Below are 27,575 nucleotides of genomic sequence, written 5' to 3'. Positions count from 1 at the left end.
GTTTGGGCAAAGAATACCAAATACTCCTAAATTCCAAATAGCCACTGGGTAAGGGTCCTAAGCAGTCCCTCTGGCCATGTGCGTCTAGCATAATCCAGTGCACTCTCTAAAGGCCACGTGGACCCTTCAAACTGGGAATACCGTCTATTGGGTGATCTGCTTCTCTGCACCTCTCATCTCTGAGGTTAAGAGGGCTCAGTTGCTTAAGCTTTTATCAGCTGAGCGACGCAATTGAGGCAGAAGGGAGGATGTGAAGTTACCCAGTTTTCTTCCCCAAGTACAGCATTTAACACACATTAACAGCCCATTAGCTGGTTACCGTGCACTTGGCGTACAGTCTGGTATTTACATGGATTCTCTGACGTTTGCACCTCAATTTCCTTACCTGTGAGTTATAGATGAAATCATCCGCAAGTTTATCTCCTAGGAATAAGCAGCCAAGTAGAGGTTAGATTTTGGTCTCATTTGTAATTGTGTCAAAAATAGCTTCTGGTGGGCAGCCCGGGTGGCTCAGCGGTTTAGCGCCGCCCTCAGCCCGGGGGTGTGATCCTGGAGACCCGGGATCGAGTCCCACATCGGACTCCCTGCATGGAGCCTGCTTCTCGCCCCCCCCCCCCCCGTGTCTCTCATGAATAAATAAATAAAATCTTAAAAAAAAAAAGTTTCTGGTACTTCTCACTCGTCGAAAGACTACACAGGGCTTTGGGAGAGAGAAGCGCCACGTAATGGGGCTCCCCTCCCTTGCTTCGCCCCCAGGTCGGCGTCAGGTGTCACGAGGTCGCGAGGAGGGAGCCCCGCCGCCCCGCCGCAACAAAGGACGCGCGGCGCGGGCCGCTCGGGAAACTCCAGGCTGCGGCGCACAGCCCAGTCCCCCAGTCCCCCAGTCCCCCCAGTCCCCCCAGTCCCCCTGCTTTCCCTCGATGCCCTCCGCCGGGGCCCCCGCGCTCCAGGCCCCCGCCGACCCGCGGCTCGGAAAGGGCATCGGGCGCCTTTAAATGCTAATGAGCGTCGTGCCCAACTCCGAAGCCAACTCTCCCCACCCTCCTCCCTCGCCCGCCCTTCCCTCCCGGGCCGGTGCGCCGCCTAGAGAAACTTGTGCGGGGCCATTTTCGGGGCAGTAAGATCGAGCGAGGAGCCCGAGAGCGAGCGCGCAGCCCGAGAGCTCGAGCCGCCTCCGCCGCGAGACGCCCCCCGGCCGCCGCCGCCGCCTGCGCCGCGCGATCCGCACCGGCCCCCCGAGAGCGAGCCCCGGAGCCGCGCCCGCCCGCCGCGCTAACCGCCCACCAACCGCCGCCGAGGCGCCCGAGCGAGAGCAGACGAGGCGGCATGAGCGAAGCGGGCGAGGCCACCAGCACCACCACCCCCGGCGGCGGCGGCAGCAGCAGCCTCCCGCAGGCTCCGGCGGAGGCGGCCCCCGCGGCGCCCCAGGACCCCGCGCCCAAGAGCCCGGGGGGCAGCGGCGCGCCCCAGGCCGCGGCCCCCGCGCCCGCCGCCCTCGCCGCGGGAAACCCCGGTGGGGACGCGGCCCCCGCAGCCACGGGCACCGCGGCCCCCGCCTCTTCGGCCCCCGCCGGCGGTGAGGACGCGGAGAAAAAAGTTCTCGGTGAGTCGGGCGGCGGGCGGCGGGCGGCGGGCGGGGGCGGCGGCGGGGGCGGGGGCGGCCGAGCACGTGCGGGCAGCTCCGGTGCGGGTCCCCCCGGGGCCGCAGAGCGACAGTCGGGGTCCCCAGCCCGCCCTCGGAGGCTCCCGGGCGCGCGCAGCCCTGCGCTCCCGGCTGCCCCGCGCGCGCGGGTCCCGCTCCGGCTCCCGCTCCGGCTCCCGCTCCGGCTCCGGCTCCGCTCCGGCTCCCGCTCCCGGGTCGGCGGGCTGGGCTCCTCCTCGCCCGGTCCCCCCGCGCGGGCACTGCCCCCGTCGCAGGAGTGGCGAACACCTCGGCCCCAAGGGGAGAGGAGCGAGCGACGGTCCGGGGTGGAGGGGCGGGCACGTGGGACGGGCACCGCGGAGCCCTCGCTTGGGATCCGGGTGCGGAGAGCAGTGCCCTGGGGGAGCAGTCGGGGGCGGGGGGGGGGCAGGCTCAGGTGTCTGTCCCGGACGCCCTTCCCGCATGGGCACGGGAAAGACGCCATGCCCCTGGCGGCCACATGCCGGCCGGGAGGTGTTGCAATCCTGTCCGGGAACTTGGATCTGGGTCCCGCGGCCTCCGCGCTCCCGGTGCCCGCGGCTGCGAAGAGCCAGGCGGTGCTTCCCCGCCGCTTACGCGCTTCCTTCTTCCCGGGCTGTGGGAACGCGCTTGGCGCAGCAGCTGAAAGAACCTGGTGGGTGGTAGGGTGCGTGCGAGTGACGCTGGTTCAAAACCTCCTCCTCCGGGACTTGTAACTTCGGGAGACAGACGGGAATCGGAGCCGCTCAGGGGTGCGGGGCAGGCCAGTGCAAAGGGGCCCTGTGGTCCCTGCGGGTTTTGTCGCCTGTTGGAGCGAGCGCTGTGCGGGCTGAAGCAACGCCCTGGGGAGGCGTTGAGCGGGTTTGCGAAGCAGGTGGGCGGTGAATAGACATTCTCGAGGGTGTCTAAGTCATTCACTCTTTTTTTTTTTTTACATAGGAAAGTTAGGAGGTGGTGGAGGATGCTTCTGAACAATTTCCAGTATTTTGGGTGGGGCGTGTTTGAGCTCTCTGAGCCTTGCCTCCCCAACTTCCTAGGAAGAAAAAGTGAAGAGATAATGTGAACAAAGTGTAAGGCCTGTTGTCTTGGCTTTTACTGAGTTCTTTGAGGAGGGCAACATGCTAAGTGGAACCTGCGTAGGTTTGGAAACAAAATTGCCCTCATTTTGCTGGACTAGAAGTTACTTACTTAAGTCAGGTCAGTGTTGTCTTGTGAGCCTGTTTCCAACAAGTGTGTCTTGGAACACCACCAAGGGAGAGGTGGGAGAGAGACCACCTTGGGTTTTCCAGAGCAGTGTTAGGGTATATTCTTAATGCCGACTTGTTCTTGTATACAGGAGTGTTTGCAGGTTTTCACTTGATCCTTGGACCCTTCTGGATCTAAACTAAACTGGCATTTATTTATTTATTTATTTATTTATTTATTTATTTATTTATTTATGATTTTATTTATTTATTCATGAGAGACAGAAAGGCAGAGACTTGGAGGAAGCAGGCCCCATGCAGGGAGCCCTATATGGGACTCCATCCTGGGACTCCAGGATCACCCCCTGGGCTGAGGGCAGAGGCTCAGCCCCTGAGCACCGCCCCCCCACCCCCACCCCCGTGCCCAGACTGCTGGATTGTAAACTGAAACGCAGGTTTCTTGAAAGATGAAGGGAGCAGATAAATTTCCTTAACATTTCCTTAACATTTCCATGGTGCTGTTAAGCCTCTACCTCATTGCAGGTGAGGATTTGGGAGGTCTTTCATCTTCCTGCTGTAACTCCAACTCTTAAAATGGAGGACGACCTTCTCCATGACATTTCAATACTGCTTGTCCCTGTCCAGTGTGTCCTGCTAGCTCCTCTCCTTTGCCAGGCAAACACCCGGGTGCCTCAGATGGGCCAGGCACAGTACTGACTGAAATGGAATTCTGCTCTTGGGTTCTCCCATTCTACTTCCTTCACACAACCTTTGACTTGAGTGGGTAGCCCTGGGCCAGGGGAGCAGTTGACCTGAGTGAAAGAAAACTCTCCCAAGAAGCCCGGTGGAAGCCTCTTGCTTCTACATGGTCTTCCTCCTGCACTTTCTCACTTCCTCCTCTGAGTCTGGTTTTAAAGCAAGAGGTGTGTGTGTGAATGTTTGATCATACGACATCGTTGGGAATATTTGTGGAACCGGGAAATTTTTTTTTTTTAATTTTTATTTATTTATGATAGTCACAGAGACACAGAGAGAGGCAGAGACACAGGCAGAGGGAGAAGCAGGCTCCATGCACCTGGAGCCCGATGTGGGACTCGATCCCTGGTCCCCAGGATCGCGCCCCGGGCCAAAGGCAGGCGCCAAACCGCTGCACCACCCAGGGATCCCCGGGAAATTTTAAAAAATACTACGTTGGGGAGTAAAACAGGCCTTCAGCCTGGGATGAAGTTAGACTTGAAAGTAGTTTTCAAGGGAAAGGGAATAAAGGGGAAAGGAGAAAAATGAGTGGGCAATGTCAGAAAGGGAGACAGAACATGAGAGACTCCTAACTCTGGGAAACGAACTAGGGGTGGTGGTGGAAAGGGAGGTGGGTGGGGAGTGGGGGTGACTGGGTGACGGGCACTGAGGGGGGCACTTGATGGATGAGCACTGGGTGTTATTCTATATGTTGGCAAATTGAACACCAATAAAAAATAAATTTATAAAAAAATTAATTTTCAGCTTTGTTTCTGTTATATCAGTGTTGCCTTTCTAATCAAGATTATTTGTTTGACATTAACTATGTGACAATGAATCAAAGATTTCCTGTCTTTATATTTTCATTTATAAATTTTGGGGCAAACAAAAGGTGCCACAAAAAAGCCTATCCTTTGACACACGATGAGATACTTTATGTTGGCAAATTGAATTTAAATAAAATTAAAACAAAATAAAACCTATCCTTTGAAATAACATGTGACTTAAAAGCGTAAGGTTTATGGAAAATGAGTGTCTTCTGTGTACCTTTAGATCTAAAAGATGGTGGTGTTTTTTTTTTTTTTTTTTTTTCTTTCTTGACCTGCTCTGATGACAGTAGCCTAAAACTAAGATTCCAATGGTTCAGTGTCTTCAGTAGAGAGATCTTTGTTACTGGGACATAGAGCTGGAGATTGCTCAGTCAGTGGTGGGGTGAATGATTTTGGAGGCATAACGAGTTGTTCTTATTTTTTTTTTACAAAGAGAGCTAGACTATTTCCTTAAACATATCAGTATAGCAAAACTCAGAACTATGCCCACAACAAAGCTGTCCTAGTTAATATTTTAGTCTTGAATTTAAAAACTGAATCCTTACTGTTTATCCTTGGAAGTTACAGACTTTGCATCTCTCCTAGAGCATGGATTAACGTTGTTACTTTCCTTCTCTTACTGTGCCTTTTTTTTTAAGGTATACTTACTGTCATATTTCCTGTTTCATTGAGTCTTTGTTTTATGCATTTCCTGAACTTAGATGTAGGCCTTTCCTAGAGGTTCTGAATTTAGCACTCAGAATTGGTTCAAAGGAGTCTTCTCAAATCATCCTTGATGGCTGAAATATGCATCTGTGAAGTTGAGGTTATATGACTATATTATTTAGATTCTTTCTGTTGAATTCTGGTGAAGTGTGGTGTTGTACAGAAATTTTCCTATTCTTGATAGAAAGTCGAGACAATCAGGTGTAAGAGGGGGATTTTGTAAAAAAAATAAAAATAAATAAATGCTGAGTTTGACTCTCCCCAACTGTGGAGATAGGGTAAACAATGAAACAGAAGCCCAGATTCATCACTATGGTTTGGAAAGGCCTGTTACATCATGTCTCGGGGTGGTGAGTACAGACTGGGATTGAGACAGCATCAGTTCTATTATTACTCTTGACTCCTCTGATGGGCCCCCATGTGGCAACTAGACAAGTTACGTTATGTCTTTGTAGATTAGCTACAAAACAGTAGCTTTGTAGGAGCTGCTGTTTCACTAGTAAAGTTTGCTTAAGGTGTCAAAGTGTGAAAGTGATGTGTTAGGGTCATTGGGACTTAACCTTGTTTATCTACCTTCTCTTTCATTGTGACCCTTCTTTTGCACTTAATAATTTTTCAGCATTAAAGCTTTCATCTTAAAGAGTATTTGTGTGTGTGTGTGTGTGTCTTTTTCCTTTAAACAATGTTTGCCAATTTTAATTATTGCAGACTTGTATAGACTTATGACCACAGGTTATCTTATGACTTTACTGAAAAGTTTAACAAGAGAGGTTTACCCTTCTGAAAAATATTTTCCTATGAGATCTTCCCTTGTACCACGTTCTTTTCCTGTGTTTTAGAATTAAGCCTTTAATGGCTTCCTCAGGTATGTTTAGGCTTTATGTAATGCTATCAAGACCTTAGTGATATGAGCTTTATCTCTTTGTAGGTCAGATACTAATTTATCTGCTTAATCTTATTTTAGCCACCAAAGTCCTTGGCACTGTCAAATGGTTCAACGTCAGAAATGGATATGGATTTATAAATCGGTATGTGTGTGTATCTCTGTACATGTTTGAAATGCATGCTTGCTTTATGGCACCAGCAGTTCATAAACCCTTTACTATGCTTTTTAAATGGCTTATGCAAGTTTATTGTTTTGTTTTGTTTTTAATTGATGGCTGGAGTAAGTTTTAAGGTTGTAAGCACTGCAAACATTCTTATTTCTAAGCTACTGCTGATTAAATATTAATTAAAATACATTTCGAGAATACCGATAAGTAATGTATTTTATAGAATTCAATCATTAAAAGAAAAAAAAGATGAGGGAGATAAATGAGAAATGGGAAGGGCCTTTGGGTAATTGGGACCATATCCATGATTTCACGGATGGAGAAATGGAGTCTTAGACTGGTTAAGCAACTTCCCTAAGGTCACACAACTAGTGAGTAATTGAGCTGGATCTGTAAGGTCTGGCCCAAGTCCCATGTAGAAAGTGTAGTGTTTTCTTTAAACGATGATAACTTCTAATTGTATAGAAACAAGAACACAACTATCGGCTCTTGGGAGTATGATGATATTTTTACATGATATTGTCATTTTCTTTGCCTCTCCCCCATCCCCGTGCCTTTAAAATACTTTAATTTCTTCCTTATCTGATTTGGTGTGTGTGTGGGGGGTGAGTTAGGGCAGGATGGGGGGTGCTGTTTTAGGTTTCAGTGTAAGGAGAGCCTAGTTCACAGCTGTGCCCTGTCCTTTTAACTGTCTTGCTTTGCTTTTACTGGGAGGGAAATCTAGGGCTCTGATTACATTCCATGTGATTTAGGAAGAGTTGAGAGGGAAGGGGATGAGAGGGACCATTTCTGTAGAATCTATACACTTGGATCTAAGCACTCTAATAATATGGAGGAGTAGGACAGCTTTGGAAGTTTTCCACAAGGACTGATTGTAGGCATCTGCATGAAGTGGAGAGGATAAACAAAAATTTGTGTTGTCTTTTTGAAGTCTTGCGATCTAAACTCATAAAACATCTGTTCTTTTAAGTTTCTGTATAGCCAGTACTTTTTATTTATGAACTTTTTTGTCTTCCAACAGAAATGACACCAAAGAAGATGTATTTGTACATCAGGTAAGGATACTAAATGTGTTACATTTGTTCTGTAATCTCAGGTTGTCTCTTTTCCACAATGAAGTCCTGTAAGCTATTATTCTACTCCTAAACTCTTCCTGTGATTTTTATTTTGGCAAGGGATCTCACTTCCACATTTTAAGATTGGCAGATAAACTCTTCTGTCCCTTCATATTAACTGCTTTTAGGTTTGCAGTTGGGTGGAGTAATATTCCGTTCACCAGTTTCTAATTTTTAAAGCCTTGAGTCCTTAACAGGACTTTGTTTCCATGTTAGCATCTTATTTTCCTGACTTTGTGGTTCCTCCTTAACATTTGGCTGGAACTGATCTGGCTTTTGCCTGGGTGGGTTTTGGTGAAGGGCCCTCTAGCAGAGTAGTTCTGACTTGAAGTAAGTCAAGCACAGTGAAGCAGAAGGTCAGGATGTGTGTGTCCAAGGCATGAGAAAATGCCCTGACCCCCAGGATGGTCCTCACTGCTGTTAAAATGAGGCATAGTGAGCACCATGTCCAGGTCAAAAGGTACACATTCCCTTGGATTTGAAGGAAATGTAGAAAATGGGTACAATATGGGAAACATGGGCTTCTCTACTACCAGTGTCTCTGTCTTTCTTTAAACTCTGGCCTGGGATGCTATTTATTTCATTGTGTATCCTGGACCTGTTTCGCATTCTAGGTTAAAAAAAGAAATGCCTCCTCTTGTTCTTTTTGTATATTTATTTTTCAGCAAATTGTTTCCAATACACGGGTAGCTCTTAGTGTAAACAGGAGAAGTCTAGAGCCAGGTACTAACACTAGGACATTTATTTGCAGAGTTCTTTTTTTTTTTTTTTTAAGATTATTTATTTATTTATTCATAGAGACACACACACACACACAGAGAGAGAGAGAGAGAGAGAGAGAGAGAGAGAGGCAGAGACACAGGCAGGGAGAAGCAGGCTCCATGCAGAGAGCCTGACATGGGACTCGATCCTGGGTCTCCAGGATCAGGCCCCGGGCTGCAGGTGGCACTAAACCGCTGCGCCATCAGGGCTGTCCTACCTGCAGAGTTCTGTCAAGCATCTGGTTTTCTGTGCTTTGGTTTCCTTATGTTTAGGGTTATGTGTGATTTTGGGGTGGGTGTGATGAGCTAGTGATAGTTAAGATTTTGAGGTGGGTGTGATGAGCTAGTGATAGTTAAGATGAAGCTCTCCAGTTGTGGTTTCTATTGTTTATGTTTCCGCTAGACTGGATATAATTCAGTTGTACCTCGATAATCCGGATAGATTTTTTTTTTGTTGGGATACAGAGACTTTTCAAGTCGTAACAGACTGAAAAAGAGTATTGCTTATAATAGCTAGAGGTTAATAGACCTTTTGGATTGGGAACTCTGGGTTTGTTGCCTGCCTGAGTTAAAGGACCTCACAAGTTTCGGTACCGGTGGCCAGCATCATCAGCCTGCAAGTCTGTGACCTGATTCCAGCCCCCATGAGGCTGTGTGGTGAGTCACCACCTCACTGTGTTGAGGCCTGCCCAGTTTCACAGGAAAAAGGGAAGGAGTCGGCAGGGAGGGGCTGTTTTTGGAATGGCTCAATGTTCTAACTGCAGCGTGTATATCCTGTCCCGAGCTGCCTTTCTTCCTCTGTGGGTGAGGTCTCTGGCCTATTGGCTCATTTTTATCCCCTCCTCCCTCTTCCCTCCTCCTCAGAGTAAGGGAAGGGCTGGATTACACATGCCTAATCGCTTTATAAAATAAGGTTGACCTAGTTCCACAGAAACTCAGAGCCCCTTTAACTGTTTAGAGCGACCAAGGAAAGAAATGGAAATTCATTGCAGAAATTATTCTCTGCCTCACACTGACTGAGAAGACATATCTTCAGGTGCAGGTGTCTCATGCAGCCTAATATCTTCATTCATTAACCTTTTAATGCATCATCAGGGAATGTGTAGGGGTGAGTGAGATATGAATGGTGTGATGGGGCAAATACTGAATAAATAATCATAGATAACACTGCAGGGAGATGAATTTCCCTTATCCATTCCCCATGTACTTCCAGACTGTTTCTTTAGATTTTCAGCTAAATCGCTTACCAGCTGCATGTTTCCTTATCCATAAAATGGGGTGTCAGGGGGAAGAGGCCAGATTATGATTATCAGTAATGTTTCATTCCTGGGGTAATTTTGTGTATTCCCGTCAGAAATATTTATCTCACTGGCATTTTTAAATTCCTTTTTTCCATTTTTCATCATCCCTCCTCTCCTCCACATAGTTTACAATTCTTTTTGAGGTTAGCAGTTTCTCTTGTCTATAGAAACCTCTCTACCTGAAATGTGTATTTGTGTGTTTATACAGAAATTCATCAGGGCATCGCCACTGCCCTACCAGTGATAGAGGTACGGTCAGAATCTTAGATACTGAATAGTTTGGGGGAACTAATAGTATCGAATATCATCATCAGGCTGTAACAGAAGTATCAACCAAACATTCTGTTTAATCCACCTATGAAGGAGAATTATCAAAGGTAGCCTGAATCAAGAAAATGATGTGGAACAGAGATTTACAGTGTTTTTTTTTTTTTTTTGTTTGTTTGTTTGTTTATTTTGTTACTGTTTTGGAGATCCAGGTTAGTGGGAGAATGATAATTGAAAAAAGTAATAATACAGGCAAACTTGAAAGATGAAATCTGTGGCCAGTATTGATGTTGCTTCATTTAGAATTTTCTGTTCTGTTGACAGACTGCCATCAAGAAGAATAACCCACGGAAATACCTGCGCAGTGTAGGAGATGGAGAAACTGTAGAATTTGATGTGGTTGAAGGAGAGAAGGTGAGGGAATATAGTGGTTGGGTCTCAAAGTGTGCAGGCACATAGTTTTCTTGCATAATAAATGGTCCCCCAGCCTCTTATGAATTAACTTGCCGTTTTGATGGGAAGGAGTGACATTTAAGTAGAAAATTTTGGATTATTGAATATCATTATAAACATTCTTTGGCTTGTTATAAAAGGGCATTTTAATTTCTCATTTAATAAATGATGAACCCTTTGTATGGAGGGAGAAGATAATTTTTTAAAACCTACAGGACATATTTTATTTTGGCACCAAATGTACATTTAAACGTAGGTTAAAATTTAACTTTTATAGCGGTGCCTGGGTGGCTCAGTCAGTTATTTTGCGTTTGCTTTCAGCTCAGGTCATGATCTGAGGGTCCCGTTTCAAGTCCCGAGTTAGGTTCCCTGTTCAGCATGGAGTCTGCTGCTCCCTCTGTCACTCCCCCTACTTGTGCTCTCTCTCTGTCAAATAAATAAAATCTTTTAAAAAATTAGCTTTTATAGTATTTTTTAAAGTAATCTCTGTACCCAACATGGGGCTCAAACTCAAAACCCCAAGATTGAGTTGCATGCTCTACAAGCTGTACCAACCATATGCCCCATAACTTTCATAGTATTAAAAATAAAAGTTGCTTTGGGAAAAAGAGTTCTTTTATAAGGATAAAGTTTTCATGCTGTGGTTTGTAAGCACTTCTGGACAAATAATATACAGAAAGAATGTTTTAATCTCAATAGAAGATTCAAATTTTTGAATTTCATTTATTTGAAGATTTTATTTATTTATGTATGTATATGTATGTATATGTATGTATTTATTAGAAATCGTAGAGACAGAGCATGAGTTGAGTGGGAGGGCTAGAGGGATAGAGAGAAGCAGACTCCTTCCCAAGCAGGGATCTCCATGTGGGACTGGATCCCAGGATCCTGGGATCATGCATGACCTGAGCTGAAGGCAGATGCTTACCCTACTAAGCCACCTAGGTACTCCAAGAAGATTCAAAATTTTTTTAAAGATACATTTGTTTGAGAGAGAGCAAGTGTACAAAGGAGCAGAGGGCAGAGAGGGAAAGAGAGAGATTGTCAGGCAGTCTCCCTGCTGACCATGGAGCCCATTGTGGGGCTCAATCTCATAATCCTGAGATTGTGTCCAGAGCCGAAATTGAGTCAGACACTTAACTGAGCCACCCAGGCACTCCAAAAAAAAAAAATTCAAATTTAATGTAATCATTTTGTTTTCTCTTTGGCTTTGATTTTGGAAAGCCAGAGACATCTTCAAAGACTGTGTAACAACTTTGTTCAGATGAAGAACAGCAAGGAGCTAATGGATCATCTTGAACTATATCTATAGAACTCTTTTTATGCTATTATATATTTATTCCAATATTAGTAATGCCTTTTATGCTTTTTAAAAAATCGGTAGTCTATTATAGACATCACTAAAACAATATGGAATAAAAATAAAATCATTTAAAAACCATATATGGTACGATTGCCATGGTAGCTAATTGTGGCAGCTGAGTGAATGACTAGTTAACTACTATGCACGTGCTCTTTCCATATACATATACACCATTCCATGGTCCACATTCTGAAGAGTTTGTAAACTGTTTTGTTGAAAGAAGAAAGGTTACTGCGTTTAATAGGGAGATTGAAATGATTTCTCTACCAGTGTGATCCATAGGCTGTGTTGCAAATCTGGAGTTTCACATCATCAAATGCTGATATGTAATGCTGATATGTAATGATCTCTATCATCTCATCAAACTCTTAAAATTTTGCATTGCCAAGTTCTTTTTACCTGTGTATGTTTTCAGAACTGGAGATTCTACAAATTGATGTAAAGTGTGAAATAGACTCTTTCGAATCTCTTTTGTCTGAATTGTTTATATTTTTGGAGCACTATTTATCTGTCCATCTGAGAATAAGAACGCTAAGTCTGTTTCAAGGGTAATGAGAAAGTCTAATGTGGCACTACATTAGTGGAACTTAGATCTTGCTAAGTTAAGGACCCATCTTTTCTGTTGCTGCCAAGATGGAGAGAAGTTTTCCCTCTCAATAACTCAGTGCTGGACAGAGCCATTTGAGACTGTGAACGCTATTCCCTAGTGCCTCTTAGAATCACACAGGTCTCAACGTTTTTCTTTTTATTTTTTTTAAAGACTATTTGACTGAGAGAGCGTGCACTCGCACAGAAGCGGGGAGTGGGGAGAGGTAGAGGGAGAAAAGGCTCCCTGCTAGGCAGGGAGCCGGAGGTGGGGCTCCATCCCAGGACTCCGGGGTCATGACCTGAGCTGAAGGCAGACTCTTAACTGACTGAGCCACCCAGGCGCCGGGTTTCAACATTTTTCTAAGAAGATAAGGCCTCAGTTATTTTCCATTGAGGAACATTCTTCTTAGTCTACTATTACTACTTGTATAATTGTGTTATATTTACTAGTTTATATAAGAAGTACATCCTGCTCTTGAACTTAGTATAACCAAGCAAGAAGGAAAGGTTTAGGTTGTGTGAGCAAAGAAACTACATTTTAATCCGTACACCAAGCACCCTGCTCATCCTATTGATACCTGGGTGTGTTGTGGAGGTCACCATAGGAATTCGTGAGTACACTCTGCCTGTCTTTAACATTCTGACTGTACAAGGCTCACTTTTTTTTGGAGGGGGGGAGGGTTAGTTCAGCTTTTGTGGCCATCTTTGTTAATTTTCTTTCTCAGGGTGCAGAAGCAGCCAATGTGACTGGACCAGACGGAGTTCCTGTAGAAGGAAGCCGTTATGCTGCTGATCGGCGTCGATACAGACGTGGTTACTATGGCAGACGCCGTGGACCTCCCCGTAATGTATGCTCTCTTCCTAAACGGTGACTGAAAAAATTCTCACATCTAAATTAAGTGTACACACTTGGAGCAAGTAGATATATTTTCTCTTGGAGGCACAAAATGATTTTTCTTTTTTTCTTTTTTTCTTTTTTTTTTTTTTGATGAGAAATTTTTAGTGCCCAGCATTTATCCATAGCCAAAGGTCTCTTTGGAAACTTGCCATTCAGAAGTTGTATCAGTTTGTACAAATTTGGCTGCAAGTAACAGACAATTATCTTTTAACAAGAAGGCTTAATTAAGATAGTCTGTGCCAGGATTGTCAAAAGGGCTTTCTCTTTATTTGGCTCTTTTATCTGGCCGTAACCTAGTCATGTGGCATGCACTGGCAAAGGGGAATGGGATTTCCATGATTGGTATAAACCTGTTATTCATCTCTTGGCACTAACACTGTTGACCTCTAAGAAGATGAGTGTTTGGATGGCAAGGGAGAATGAGGAATAGCTTGGGAATAGGCAAAAAACAGTACCACCACTGAAGTATTAATTTACCTTGACTAAGTAACTATTTTATTTAGCATAGCATTTTCCCATTTTTTTTTAAATATAGAAGCAGTAAGTAATTCTCCAGATTTTTAGTTCTTTAGATTGGTTACCAAAGTGAAATGGTTTACAACCAAGACTATTGTCTGCAGCTTACTTAGAAGGCTCAATTTAAATTACTCTCAAGGCATCCAAAGAGAATCCCATTCATTTGTGCTCATGAGGATCCCATTAAATTTGAGTCATTTTTTGATGTTTCTAGAATTAGTCCTTGGGATTGGCACTATAGGATAAAACTGAACATGCTTTGTGCACACTAGATTGTGGCTGTGTTTATTATCCAAGGAAACCTTTTGAAAAATCTCACCAGAATAATATGTCTGCAGAATGAGAATGATTTATCCCTCTGCTTTGATAGGTTTGTATCTTTCTGCTTACCTTAATGCTTTCCCTCTTCATTTTGTTATCTTAACACTCTGCCCAAATTTATTTTTGTCAGATACCTGATGACATCTTATTTTTCTGTTTCTGCATTTTTCTTTTCTCTTTTTAAAAAGTTTTACTGGTCTATTTTATTTTGAAAAAATCAAAAAAAATTTTAATTCCAGTTAGTTAACATACAGGCAGTATTATATTGGTTTCAGATGCATTATTTCATAATACAGTGATTCAGCGCTTCCATATGTCACCCAGCATTCAACATGACAGGTGCGCACTCCTTAATCCCCATCACCTATCTTACCCATCTTCCCACTCCTATCCCCCCACCCCCATCCCCAGTTTTGTATTTTTCTTTCCCATATAGTGGTATCCTATTCAATTTCTTTAAAAGATTTTATTTATTTAGTCATGAGAGAGAGAGAGAGAGAGAGAGAGAGAGAGGTAGAGACCTAGGGAGAGGGAGAAGCAGGCTCCATGCAAGGAGCCCGCCCTGTGTGGGACTCGATCCCGGATCCCAGGATCATGCCCTGAGCCAAAGGCAGATGCTCAACCACTGAGCCACCTAGGCATCCCGATCCTATTCAATTTTTAATGAAAACCTGTGCAGGGGGTGAGGAGTAGGAATGAGCTACTATAACATTTATTATACCAAGTTAACTTTTTCAAGTTCATCAGATTCATGGAACTCTAGTTTTGATGGCAGTTGACCCTTGGATAACACATGTTTGAATTGCAGATATTTTTTGGTGAATATAGTACTGTAATGTAAATGTATTTCCATTGTGATTTTCTTAAAAACATTATCTTGTCTGTAGCTTACTTTATGTAAGAATGCAGTATATCATATATATAACATAGAAACTGGGTGTTTATTGACTGTTATTGTTAGGCTTCCAGGCAACAATAAGCTTTTTTAAAAAAAATTATTTTAAACATTCTGCTTATTTATTCATGAGAGACACAGAGAGAGAGAAGCAGATCCATTGGCAGAGGGAGAACCAGGCTCCAAGCAGGGAGCCTGATGTGGGACTTGATCGGGGACTCCAGGATCACACCCTGAGTTGAAGGTGCTAAACCGATGGTCCACCCAAGAGTCCCAACAATAGCCTTTTAGTTAAGTTTTTGAGAAGTTAGAAGTTACACATGGATTTTTGACTGCATGGGGGTTGGCATCCTGAACCTTCATATTGTTCAAGGGCCAACTGTACTTTACTAGGTTAATTCAGAAGTATAAATGGTAGAAAAACTTTAGTGAGAAATTTTATTGAAAGACTTTTCTTCTTAGCTGGAAAGAGCATGTTTGGCAATGGCAGGACCATTATTCTTATTTTGTAAAACTCTTAATGGAAGATTTGGCTATATAAAACTCAAAAAAAATGCAAAAAAGCCCAAAAGGAAGAATAATTTACACAGTTGGTGTATATTTTCTATGCTAATATGTTTTTATATAGTTGGAAATTGTGTCTGATACAGGTTTTATGAAATGTAGAATGGCTTGATTTTTCTGAAATTAGACTAGTCGAGGCAATAGTTGAAAGTTCTCTTTCGGAATTTAATTGCCCATGTGGCTGGTCCTGGAGGGTTCTAAATCTTAAATATACTCACCTCCAAAATAAATGGGTTATTATTTTATTAGTTTTAAATTTATTCATTTTTGAAAACTATAATTATTTCTCTTGACTATCTTTGGTATTTGCATATCTATATCCTTTAAGATTTGAAATAAATTCCTTGAGAGATTTTTGGCTGTTTGTTTTTTAATATAAAATATTAATATGTGATATGGTGGTTAAAAATAGGAAAAAATATAGGTCAATAGTTTCTGCTGTTATTAAGGCCTATATTTAGAAACTGTTTCTATTACTTACTACTATAAAAGTGCAATAAATACTTTATTCCAAAACATGTATGGAGAATCATGCCATGAATCAGTGGTTCTCAAACTTTTTGGTTTTTGGACTCATTGTATGCTTAAATATTATTGATGACCCCAGAATTTTTGTTTGTATGTTTATATCTATTATTAATACTGTATTAACAATTAGAGCAGCCATTTAAAACATATTTAATTGATTTAAAATAAGCTCCTTACACAAACACCATTTTTAATGAAAACTATGTTTTTCAATTGAGTGAGAAGAATGATGTTGCTATATAGTTTTGTAAATCTCTCATAATTGGTTTGATAGAAGCCTTCTGGATTTTCATCTCACATTCTGCATTCAGTCAGCTTAGAGGCTATTATGTCATTGTAGCTTTTTGGTGACCCTCCACATACCCATGAGAGAATAAGAGGGGAAAAGGCAAATAGTGTTCTAGCAGTGTTATATAAGAATGTTTGAATTCTGTACCCATCTCCCCCCAACCCTGAAAGGTTTTCAGAGACCTAGTCCATACTTTGGGAACTGCTGCAGGAATGTAGGACTCCTAGACAAACCTGTTGAATTCCACAAAATATTTTTTTTTCTTGCTCTGCCCTGACTTCGCCCCATTGGATGATAAGCATTGAGAGACACACAGCAGGCAGAGCTAACTATTACCAGCCTTGTAGTTGTTTTTTTTTTTTTGGGGGGGGGTGTGGTTGATATGTGAGAGTCACTAATTCTAATTAGATGCTACTAAATTCATAATTGGTTGATTGCTTTTGCTTTTCTGCTTTTTGATATTTAACTGCACAGATCTACTTTGATCTCAATGTAGTTTATCCCAGGTAATCACATGATTCCCTGGGTTAAATGCATTCTGTCTGTATAATAGAAGGGATTATTCTTTTGGGGGAGTTTTTTTTTTTTTTTTTTTTCTTTTGGTGATACTCATTCTAAGCGGTATTCTTTGGTCCTGTTCTTGCTGAAACTTCTTCTGAATCTCTGTTTCTTTGCTTGCTAGTACGCTGGGGAGGAGGAGGAGGAAGGGAGCGGCAGCAGTGAAGGATTTGACCCCCCTGCCACTGACGGGCAGTTCTCTGGGGCCCGGAGTCAGCTGCGCCGCCCCCAGTATCGCCCTCAGTACCGGAGGCGGTTCCCGCCTTACCACGTGGGACAGACCTTTGACCGTCGCTCACGGGTCTTTCCCCATCCCAACAGAATGCAGGTAAAATTGCACCTGGGACTTGTCTTCAGCAGTCCTCACCCCTCCATCCTTCCTCTGCCTCCTCTTCCTCCTCCTCCTCCAACACCAGCCGCCGGGAATCAAATCTTGCTTGTGGCTTCCTGATGCTGCAAAAGCTGAGGCAAGGCCTCGAGTGTGCTTTTTCAGAGCAGCCATTCTAGTAGCAGTACCAAAAGCATAACCACAGAAGCGTGCCTCTAGTTGGGCACCCTGGTGAACAGGGTATATTTTAAAGTAGAGAGATGGATGGTTATGCATTAAGAGCTTGGACTCTGAAGTCAGCAGACCTGGATTTGAATCTTGTTTCTGCGGCTTGAATCTGTGAGCTCTCAAGATAACCAATTTAATCCTCATCCATAAATGGGGATAATAATATGGTGCCTCTCCCATGGGTTTCTGATGATTAAATCAAAGGTGAAGATTGTAGCACACTGCCTCAGGATAGATAAAATTTCTAAGTCCTTCATTTTATTTATCTATCTATCTATCTATCTATCTAAGTCCTTCATTTAAATGAGATGGCCTTGATTATTAAGAAAACCTAATGTAGATACGGAGATTGTTGATTGGTTATTGATTCTCCTTTTCATTGAGAAATACCGATAGAGCCTTTGCAAACTTAACCTATAATTAATAAACTTTGTACTACCTTGGCAGCTCCAAAGAAACTTGGAAGACTTCGAATAGGATATCTTTTTTGTTATCACTAGCTACAACTTTTTCCTCTTGGTGTCCTTGGTTTTTGTTTTCTGTTTTTCCACTAAGTGTTTTGACTGAACACTATGTTCGGTCTGTTCTTTGCTACCCTTCTCCTGTCCCATCATGCATGACTATGTTCTTTCTACATTGCTGTTTGTTATTATTTCCCCTCCACTCTTTACCAGCTGTCCCTGACGAATGTGCTAAAAATAACGAGTAGACTTGCATATATGGAGAGATTGGGTACATGAGACATAGTAGGTTTCTTTAGGGCAGCATTCTGGGCTTCTAGGAAGTGGAGAACAGGAAGAGTCAGTGAGGTTGTAATACACATTTATTTTTAGGGCATTAGTTGTGCTTTCCTGAAATAATCTTTCTTAGTATTTAGCTAGCACATCTATGTGTATCATTTTTTGAGAACTTGATTCTTTTTTACATTGTTTAAAATAAAGTATGTTTCATCTTAGGAATTGAAGGTTCAGAGCAAGATGATTCTTCCATGCTATCTATGTAGAACAACATTTGCACAAGCTGGTTGAAAACTGATTTTGAGAAACATGTGCTTATTCTGATAATTGCACGGAGGTGTTCCAACTTGAGCTGAACTTCTTACCCATTCCATATGTGAAATAAAAGCTGTCGTTAGATTTCCTTCAACATTTTTTCCTTACTATCTTTCTAATACATACCATGTTTGGATGTTCATTGACTAAAGAAGTCTGCTTAAGACAGTTGACCACATCAAATGAAAATACCTAAAACTCTTTCATATAGCTAGGCTACTTCAAAGTTGTTAGTGTAATGGCTTAAAAGTATAGAGAGATCTCTAGGATGTTAAAATTATTGAAGTCAAATAGAAAAGTCTTTGCATTTTCCACTACATAAAAATTGAAGATTATTGGACCAAGAGGGGAAAAAAATGGTAATATACAGGCCAATAGTCTTTTCCTTATATACAAAGGACATAATATAGCATGGTACATCAGTGACCAAATGACTTTTATTTTTTTAAAGATAATATTCTAGCTTAACTTTAATTTTCACTTGGTAATTAAGTAGAACTGGTTACTGAGCTAATAGCTACTATTTGCAGTCTTTGAGAAAAGAGCTATATGATGGAGAAAGGGAGTATAAATTATTTGGCATTGACCAAGTGACAGATGTTTGAAATCAACTCTCATTCTGTCTTCTGTAGTTTTATAAAATTGGCATGGCTTCTGTATTTTTGTTGGTGTTGTTATAAATGAAGAGATTTGATTATTTTTAAAAATTGGCGACTTTTACATAAGGTTGTGTGGGAAAGAAGTTGTAGAGCTTGATTTAAACTCCGTTTCTGCCGACGTTCTTCCCATCCTATCATTCTAGTAAATTCTAATCCTTCATACATGTTAATTGCTGTTTCTTTCTGCTTTTTGTGCATCAAAGTTCCCTAAGGAAGAAACAGCTTGGCTTATTAGAGAACTCAAGGAAGGCTCCTGTGGTTGGACAGTGAGAGTGAGGCTGTAAGGGGTCAGAGATGAGATTAGGGCGATATCTTTTTTTTTTTTTTTTTTTAAGATTTATTTATTTATTCATGAGAGACCCAGAGAAAGGCAGAGACACAGGCAGAGGGAGAAACAGGCTCCCTCCAGGGAGCCTGCTGCGGGACTCATTCCCAGGAGCCTGGGATCACATGAGCCAAAGGCAGACGTTCAATCACTGAGCCACCGAGGTGCCCCTAGGGCAGTATCTTAGAGCATATCCAGCCTGTCTGGTAGACTGATAAGGACTGCTGACCTACTCTAAATGTGATGAAAAGCCAGTAAAGGGATATAAACAGGGAAGACACATATTAAGGAGCTCATTGGACTATTTATGGAAGCTAGACCACAGGAGGTGAAAGTGGACGTAGGGAGACCAGCTGCTATAATCTTCCTGTGTAGAGTTAGTCATGGCATGGATGAGAATGCTAGCTGTGGAGGTGTGCTCAGTGGCCAGATTTAGAAAATATTTTAAATCTAGAAGTGACAGCATTTGATAATGGAGTGAATGTGTGGTGTGAAGAGTAAAGGATACCCCTGTGATTTCTGATTTGAACAAATACGGGAAGACTGAAGAAATATTGGGTTTGGGGGAAAGTTGGAAATCATCTGGAGATCTTTTCTCCCTCTACCTCCTTCACATTAAATTTTATCTCCAAGTGGAGATGTGAACTAGGCAGAAAAATAAAGCACAGTTGAGAGGGAGAAAATGGCTTGAGTTAGGAAGGTGTCATTTTAGATAAGGTAGTTGACAAAGTCTTTGGGTTCATATTTGAGGAGAGACCTAAGTGAAATGAGGGAGTGAGTTATTTAGGTACCAGGAAAGACCAGGAACAGCAGAGAGAGGGAATGTCAGGGACTGGCTGAAGGGAGTCCGAGGCAGAGAGATGATACTGTGTCGAACTTTGGAGCCATAAGGACATATTAAAAGCCCTGGCACAGATGATGTTAACTATAAAGTGAGTGTAGGTTGAAAAATTGATCCTAGGACTGAGTCCTGGGGCACACTGACAGTGCAAGATGAGGAAGATAAAGGACCAGATAGGGAGAACATATTTCAAGAAGGAAATGCTGCTTTAGATGCTGTTAAGCAGAGGAAGTTGAGCTGCGAATTGATTACTGGGTTTGCTAACTTGAGGTTAGGGTTCTGGTAACGGCAAAAGTCTGGTTAGAGTGAATTTAAGACAGCAAAGGACAAGGAAGAAAAGATTCTCCCTTGAGGTTTCTGTGGTGGTGCGAGTGGTTTTCATTTAGTCTGTATGTCTGTAGAAGACGTCAGAGAAATGGAGGAGGATATAGGATCAGGATCAGGGAAGGATTTTTTGTTTGCCTTGATTTTGTTTTTACATTTAGTGAGTTCTCTCCTGGTCTCCCTAACCGTTCCCTCACCAACAACTTACTCCTAAAGCCATTATAGAGGGGCAAGTCAAATATGCTATACACTCGCACACACATATACACATTTACATATGTGTAACTCATACTGTATACATGTGTATGCGTATGTGTGTATGTATATATATAGGTATTAGGATGTGTGTGTGTTTCTTATGTCTGTCTATACAAATAGCCTGGAAACAGGGGCTCCTTAATAACATTGGGCATACCTGGTCTGCAATTTTTCATTTCCTAATACCATTCTCCAATAAGAAAAAACTCTTGGATAAATGGCTGATTTCAGAGCTGGGCCAGAGAAAGTACAATATGAGCCCAGAACATCTTGTTGTGCCAAAAAGCAAGAAAGTACTCAAAGAATGTTGGAGACATGTCAGAGGGACATGAGCCAGCTTGAAAGGACTCCCATTGGCCAGTAAGGATAGTAACAGATTATAACTCATTGAATAAAATAGAAAACCATGAATCTGTACAGATATAAATACAGAAATGAATATATTGAGAATTTGATGAGGAATGAAATACTTAGAGACTTTGAGAGTACTTCTCAAATTCCTCACTATTTACAAAGAGGGAGAGAGTAAATTTACAGCTGAGCAACCTTGGCAGACACCACCTTAACTACTTCTGAAAGTGAACATAGTCAGTAAGGATACAAATTGAAACCATATGCCATCCAACAGGATGCAATGAGAAGAATGCAGTGTGACTTTGGCTTCTCTGCCAAAGAGCATAAGCTAGCTAAATCATGGGGAAACCCCAAACAACCCCAAACTGAAGGATGTTTTATAAAATGGCCTGTAATCTTTAAAAGTGTCACAGTCATGCAAGCCAAGTATAAAGATCGAAGAACTTTTTCAGGCAAAGAGACCGCTAAATTCAGGGTGCATGGTTCTGAATGGGGCTTCTGGCTGTCAAGGACATTAGCGGAACAAATGATGTTTGAACGGGGATTAAGTTCTGGATTTCCAAACTTTCTGTAAATTTGTGATTATTTTCATTTTATTGCAAAGGACGGATGCTATTTCAGCATGTTTATATGCCTGGATGGAAATGAGGGATTAGAGAAGGGGGATACAGTGAAATGGGGAGGGGAAATGGGGAGGAGGAATAGGAAGTCGATGCCTTCTAGGAGGTAAGAGATGAGTTGGCTTTGGATAGGAGCATGGACCACTCACACCCAGGGTTAGGAGAGGGGAGAAAATGACAACAAACACGAGTACAGTACAGGGGCAGATTTTGAGTGAAGGAATGTGGAAATTCTTTGCTAGTTGCTTCTCTTTTCTTAGTGAAATACAGAGGCAAGGGATGTTAGTATTTTGAAAAAGAAGGTTGAGATGCAGCTGTATATAAAGAATTTCAGAGATGTCTGGTGGGTTGTCTTGTTAGTCTTTAGTCGTTTCTTTTTCTGGGGGCTCCACAGTAAACGAATTTTATACCCCCAGCTTAAAATAAACTGATCATCAAGAAAGTATAATTTGATTTCTTTAAAGATTATAATTAAATAATGCAAAGAGATGAGAGGAGGCAATAGAGGTGAAAGTGTGGTTAAAAGGTATGGGAATACCTTTGAATGTAGAAACCATTAATGGTTGAACGGATACTCTGTAGAATTAGTGGGTCTGAGTTTGAAAAGTGGAAAAGATTCCTATTGGCTCAAATGTGTATCATTTTATTTCATTTTGCAATGTAGGGGCTTTGTTTTATTCTGTTTTGTAAGAGATGAGTGGAACACTTCAAAAGGTTAAGTTAGTATTACAAAATAAAATTAGGTGCTCTGTGATAGGCAAAAAGACTGTTCAAATGGAAATCAGTTATTCTTTGCTATCACTTATGAAGATCTAAATCAGTAAACAGTTAAAGTTGATGGTTCTTGGCTTCATAACAAAGCCTCTTTTTATTTTATTTTTAAAAAAAATTCTGAATGCAACTGTGGGCTCTATGTCTCTTATATCTGGTAGTATGACATTCATTTTTAGCTCTCACTGCCTTCTTGTAGGCCGGTGAGATTGGAGAGATGAAGGAGGGAGTCCCAGAGGGGACACAGCTGCAGGGACCGGTTCATCGAAATCCAACTTACCGCCCAAGGTACCGGAGGTATGTGATGTTTTTCACTAACGACCAGTTGCAGAACTTGTGAGCAAGAGTATAGTGGATGAGACCCTTGTGGGTTTGTTTGATGGATCTGTTATGTAACTGGAAGAAATGGTTGCTTTGACCACATGTCTAAGTTTTGGGGGAACTCTGCAGTATGTCTTCAGATGGCCATGTGACATTTCCCCCCTACTTAACAAAATATTTAGGTATCTCTGTACCAAACTATTGTTATTTGTTAGCTTTCATATGGTATGAATTAATACTTAATTTGAAATTATATTTAATGAAATAAACAGTAAATTAGTTGATGGGTAATTCGGTAGTGGTGCTACAAATAACTGGAGGAAGAAGTGAGCACCGAGAGAGTATTTGAGATAGTGAATATTCTGTTAACCAAGGCAATCTAGATGTTAAGTCAGGCTACAGATGAAGTTGTGTTTAAATTCCCACCTTCCAGTTAGTACCTGTGTCTCCTTTTGAAGGTTCCTGGATTCTTAAGACTTAGTTCTCAGGTTTCTTCTAAGATGGACGTTAAGGAATATTTTATAATTTTTAAAAGTACTAATGGATCTGAGATAATGGTCCCTGGCATAGTAAGCCCTCAGTAAATACGAGGCAGTAGTACACCAGTGATGTTCATATTAGTTGAAGGAGTAAGTTATTTGTGCTTTATCCCTTGTGAAAGCTGAATAATTGGACTACAATTTTTAAGATCCTTATCTTAAGCTCTTTATATCATAAACCTTCCTGTTCCTTCACCTGTTTCCTTGATACATCAAGGAAAAAGTAGACCTTCACTCCTGATTGACATTTCTTCCACATTTAGGTTGGCCACTATGGGTTTCCTGAATACAGAGGAAGTATATTATTTTGGGAAAGGATTGTACCACTCTGTATCCTTTATTCCTCACAAGATTCATTCCAGTTTTAGACATAATCACTCCTTTTTTTTTTTAAAGATTTTTTATTTATCTATTCATAGAGTCACAGAGAGACAGAGAGAGAGGCAGAGACACAGACAGAGGGAGAAGCAGGCTCCATGGCAGAGAGCCTGAGGTGGGACTCGATCCAGGGTCTCCAGGATCACGCCCCGGGCTGCAGGTGGCGCTAAACCATGTGCCACCGGGGCTGCCCGACATAATCACTCCTAATGATCAATTACTGAGGACCTTTAAAATAAGAGACTTCATAGAAATGTTTTAATGAAAACAGAAAGGAGACAGTGGTATATGTAAATTCCAGCCCTGGCAATCCCTGGCTATGCGATCTTTGGAAAACTACATTTTACCTTTTTCGCACTATAAAAAGCAGCATTCCCTATGGTCCAACCAATACTTGCCCTCTCTACCACTTCTCTCGGTTTTCTCACCATAAATCCAACTCCCAGATTTAGCACTGAAATTGAAATTAAGTATTTAACACAAATGTGGCAGTGCAGGCTCTGGCACAAAGTAATGTTATTTTTCCGCCACTTTTAATCCCCGTTGCCTCCACTAAACTGTTCATGGAGGGCAGATACCAGGCATTGCTTTTCTTTTGAAACTTTCCTGTCCTTGTTGCCTGTCAGGTGCCTGTCAGGATCATAGTGTGTCTAATGTAGGTTTATTCACAACAAATAGGTGTTCAGATGAAGGGGGGAAAATGGTGGGAAAATAGGGCTTTTTTTGTTTGTCTTTTTAACAAAATCTCTGTTCCATTTGCTGCATTAGCCTGTGTATAATCCTGGCAATAAATACTGATCACTTAATCTTCAAAAATAAAGATTATTCTTGAGGCCTCCTGTCCCATTGCAGTTGTTCTCTTTCATGTTCTCTGCTCTAGAGGCCCTCCTCGCCCCCGACCTGCCCCAGCTGTTGGTGAGGCTGAAGATAAAGAGAACCAACAAGCAGCCAATGGTCCAAACCAGCCATCTGCTCGCCGTGGATACCGGCGCCCATACAACTATCGGCGTCGCCCCCGTCCTCCTAATGCTCCTTCACAAGATGGCAAAGAGGTAAATCCAAACAGCCAGAGGGGAATGTTGCCAGGTCATCCTTAATCATCTCAGACTTTATTTAATACTTCGTCCTAAGAGTGGCTTGATAACCTGGTAACTGTCAGTTATATAGCATTCTATATAAAGTGTTATTTATAATAACATTTATAAGTATTTTATACCTCATACTATATATTGCATATGAAAGATAATATTTTAATATATATTCTATAATATTATATATCTAATATTAGATATACATTATGGGGAGAGAGAATAGCCTATACATAACACAAACCAAATCTTCGAATTCAGCTAATCAGCATTCTCTGAAAGAATTATGCATACTAATAAGGATTCAGAATTAAAATGTTTAGTGCTCCCCAAACAAAGGATGGCATTTTGAGAGGTTCCTTTCTCTAACTAAACATGTGCTGAAAGCAGTTGGGTATCGGAGACTTTTTGTTATGGAGAGTGGTGGGTGGTGTTTAGTTGCCGTTTATAGGCCTTTCTTCTGTGGTACCAATTTTTGACTCCTGCTTCAGAATAGTTAATTTTGCATAGTAATTTACCTTCATAAGCAGCAAGATTCCAACTTTTGAGACCTTTTGGTCTTGAACATTCCATTGTCATCTGAAATAATTTCTGATTTATGGTGTTGTTTCATGATTTAGACCAAGGCAGGTGAAGTTCCATCTGAGAACCCCGCTCCAGCCACCGAGCAGAGCAGTGCTGAGTAACACCAGGCTCCCCAGGCACCTTTACCATCACCAGGTAAGAGTTCCCTAGGCCGAAGTTGATATTTTCTCTTAAGTATTGTTAACTTCTAGCCTGAACTGGTTTTGTGATTCATCTGGGCCGACCCCTCATCTCCTTTAGGATTCTGGAGAAAGAGTAGTTTTAGTGGTTAAAAATGGGATTTGACCTTATTTTGTTAGGCTTTCAGAGTGTAAACATTTGACAGTTAATGATAGTCTTTTTTTTTTTCTAGACATAATTTTTTTTAAATATTTTATTTATTCATGAGAGACACAGAAAGGGAGAGACAGGTTGAGGGAGAAGCAGGCTCCTCATAGGGAGCCTGATATGGGACTTGATCCCAGGACCCACACCCTGAGCCGAAGGCAGACAGATGCTCAACCACTCAGCCACCTAGGCATCCCTTTCTAGACATAATTTGTAATACTAGTATCTCTTAAGAAAACTTTGAAGGTTTTACTTCTGTGACACCCAGTGGCCAGTTTGAACAGGAGACTGATCTACAGAATAAATTTAGACATTGTTTTTTTCCCTTTGGTAACCAGTATAATTTATTTTGAGGCAGGGCAGTATAATAAGTGGGAACCAAGAGGTTTATATACTTGGTGCAGGACCTGCTACTCCGCACTTGCTGGGTGATACTGCAGTTTGTATCCCCTGCCTCAGCTGTGTCTGCTGCTGATAAGACAGGGATACTGCCTAGATTTACTCACTAGGGTTGTAGAGATTTAGTGAAAGAACAGGTGTGATACGCTTGAACAGGGCATGGTAAAGTGCAACCTCTCCGGAAAGGTAGCTTGACGTCTTTTTTTTTTTTTTTTTTTTGCTTGCCGTCTTCATTGGTGTTTCCTGCTGTCTTTTCTCAGTGTAGACCGTGGGCGTTTTATGTAGGCAGAAATCGAACTAGAAAGACTGGCCCAGTTGTGAAGCCACTCTTGAAGGAATTTTGAAGCCCATAGTTGTTTTCATTCTGAGTTTTTTACCTAGTAACTCCCAGGACTTAAAATGTTTGAGTATTTCTTGGGTTGTTGCCCTTTTCATTAAATAAATAATTCGGTTTTAGTTAAAGGAGGTTGAAGATTCATAGCCTTCCATCAAGACATATTTGCTGTGCTAGGAATATTGTATTTTATCTCTGGGTTGCATGGACAATATATGTCATAGAATTAAACTCCCTCTTTTAAATCTGCTTGCATTAACGGATTTAGAATTGTGTTTCCATCATTTGGCTGTAACCTACTTAGTAGTATTATTTCTAGGTCTTCTAAGGAAAGAATCTAAAATGCAGAGAAACAAATATTTCTACTACTTAGACTCTAACATTGGGAAAGGGCTTAATTTGGGGGTATATTCATATTAGGAGATACTGTGCAGCCACTAAAATGATATGAAGAATTATTGATTCTGTAGTATCATTTATTTGAAAAGGCTTCAGTGACGGTAATTTTCTTTCATATAATTTTATAAAGTTTTCACTACCATGTACTAAATGTTCTGGTTTATAAAAATGTTTTATTAAATGTATAGTTTACAAATCTATAGATTTCTGTTTAGAGCTTCTTGAATTATATTTTTGCCTTTTTATTCTTTAACTCTTTGTCATTTTGTCATTCTAAGTTTGGTTTTCATTTTTTTCCAGGTGACCTAAAGAATTAATGACCATTAGAAAAGATAAAGCATAAAGCAGACCGTGACCTTACCAACACCAAAGAAACATCCAAGCAATAATGTGGAAGACTAATAACCAAGATGTGGACATTAGAATGTTTACTATTATTCTTTATGAAACAACTACAAAAGAAAAATGTCAGCCAATATTTCTAGCAAGCTGAGATCCCGGGAATACCTGCACAAAAGACAAGAGAGCAACCTCCCCAGTTTCAGCAACCACTAGGTTTATATTTTTTTCCTGGTTTTTACTGTTTTGGTAATATGAATTGAAAGAAGAAATATTAATACCACATGGGGGGAACCCCAACCAAAGAAATCTGAAATATATAGTAAATGCTTTTTTTTCCTTTTTTGTTCATTTTGGATGCTGGTGCTAAACTTCCAAGTGTCGTGATTTAAAAAGAAATTTTATGCCCTTCTTATTTATTTCTAGGATGAGGGGAGGATAACATTTTTGCTTTCTTATGTGACTCTTTAAAAATGTGCAGTATGAAGTTCCTCAAGAATAAAATTTTTACCCTTGAAAGGAA

General features: G+C 41.6%; 1 protein-coding gene across 2 annotated transcripts; it reads left to right on the top strand.

Annotated features, from left to right (window-relative positions):
• Nucleotides 1-1,081: 1,081 nt before the first annotated feature.
• Nucleotides 1,082-27,575, top strand: YBX3 (Y-box binding protein 3). Of its 2 annotated transcripts, XM_055336741.1 has the most exons (10): nt 1,082-1,603; nt 6,079-6,142; nt 7,188-7,221; nt 9,935-10,024; nt 12,740-12,862; nt 16,708-16,911; nt 22,543-22,640; nt 24,462-24,633; nt 25,290-25,389; nt 27,014-27,575. In XM_055336741.1, exons 1-9 carry the CDS (start codon nt 1,327-1,329, stop codon nt 25,353-25,355), a joined length of 1,128 nt encoding a protein of 375 aa, XP_055192716.1. In that variant the 5' UTR covers nt 1,082-1,326; the 3' UTR covers nt 25,356-25,389; nt 27,014-27,575. The 2 variants fall into 2 exon arrangements, with proteins under 2 accessions (XP_055192716.1, XP_055192717.1); XM_055336742.1 differs by lacking the exon at nt 16,708-16,911 and having other exon boundaries at nt 1,086-1,603.

Source organism: Nyctereutes procyonoides, unplaced genomic scaffold (genome assembly GCF_905146905.1).
Source record: "Nyctereutes procyonoides isolate TBG_1078 unplaced genomic scaffold, NYPRO_anot_genome, whole genome shotgun sequence".
Classification (NCBI taxonomy): Eukaryota; Metazoa; Chordata; class Mammalia; order Carnivora; family Canidae; genus Nyctereutes; species Nyctereutes procyonoides.
The sequence above is the reverse complement of the archived record's forward strand: the minus strand, read 5'-3'. Positions and strand labels throughout refer to the sequence as shown.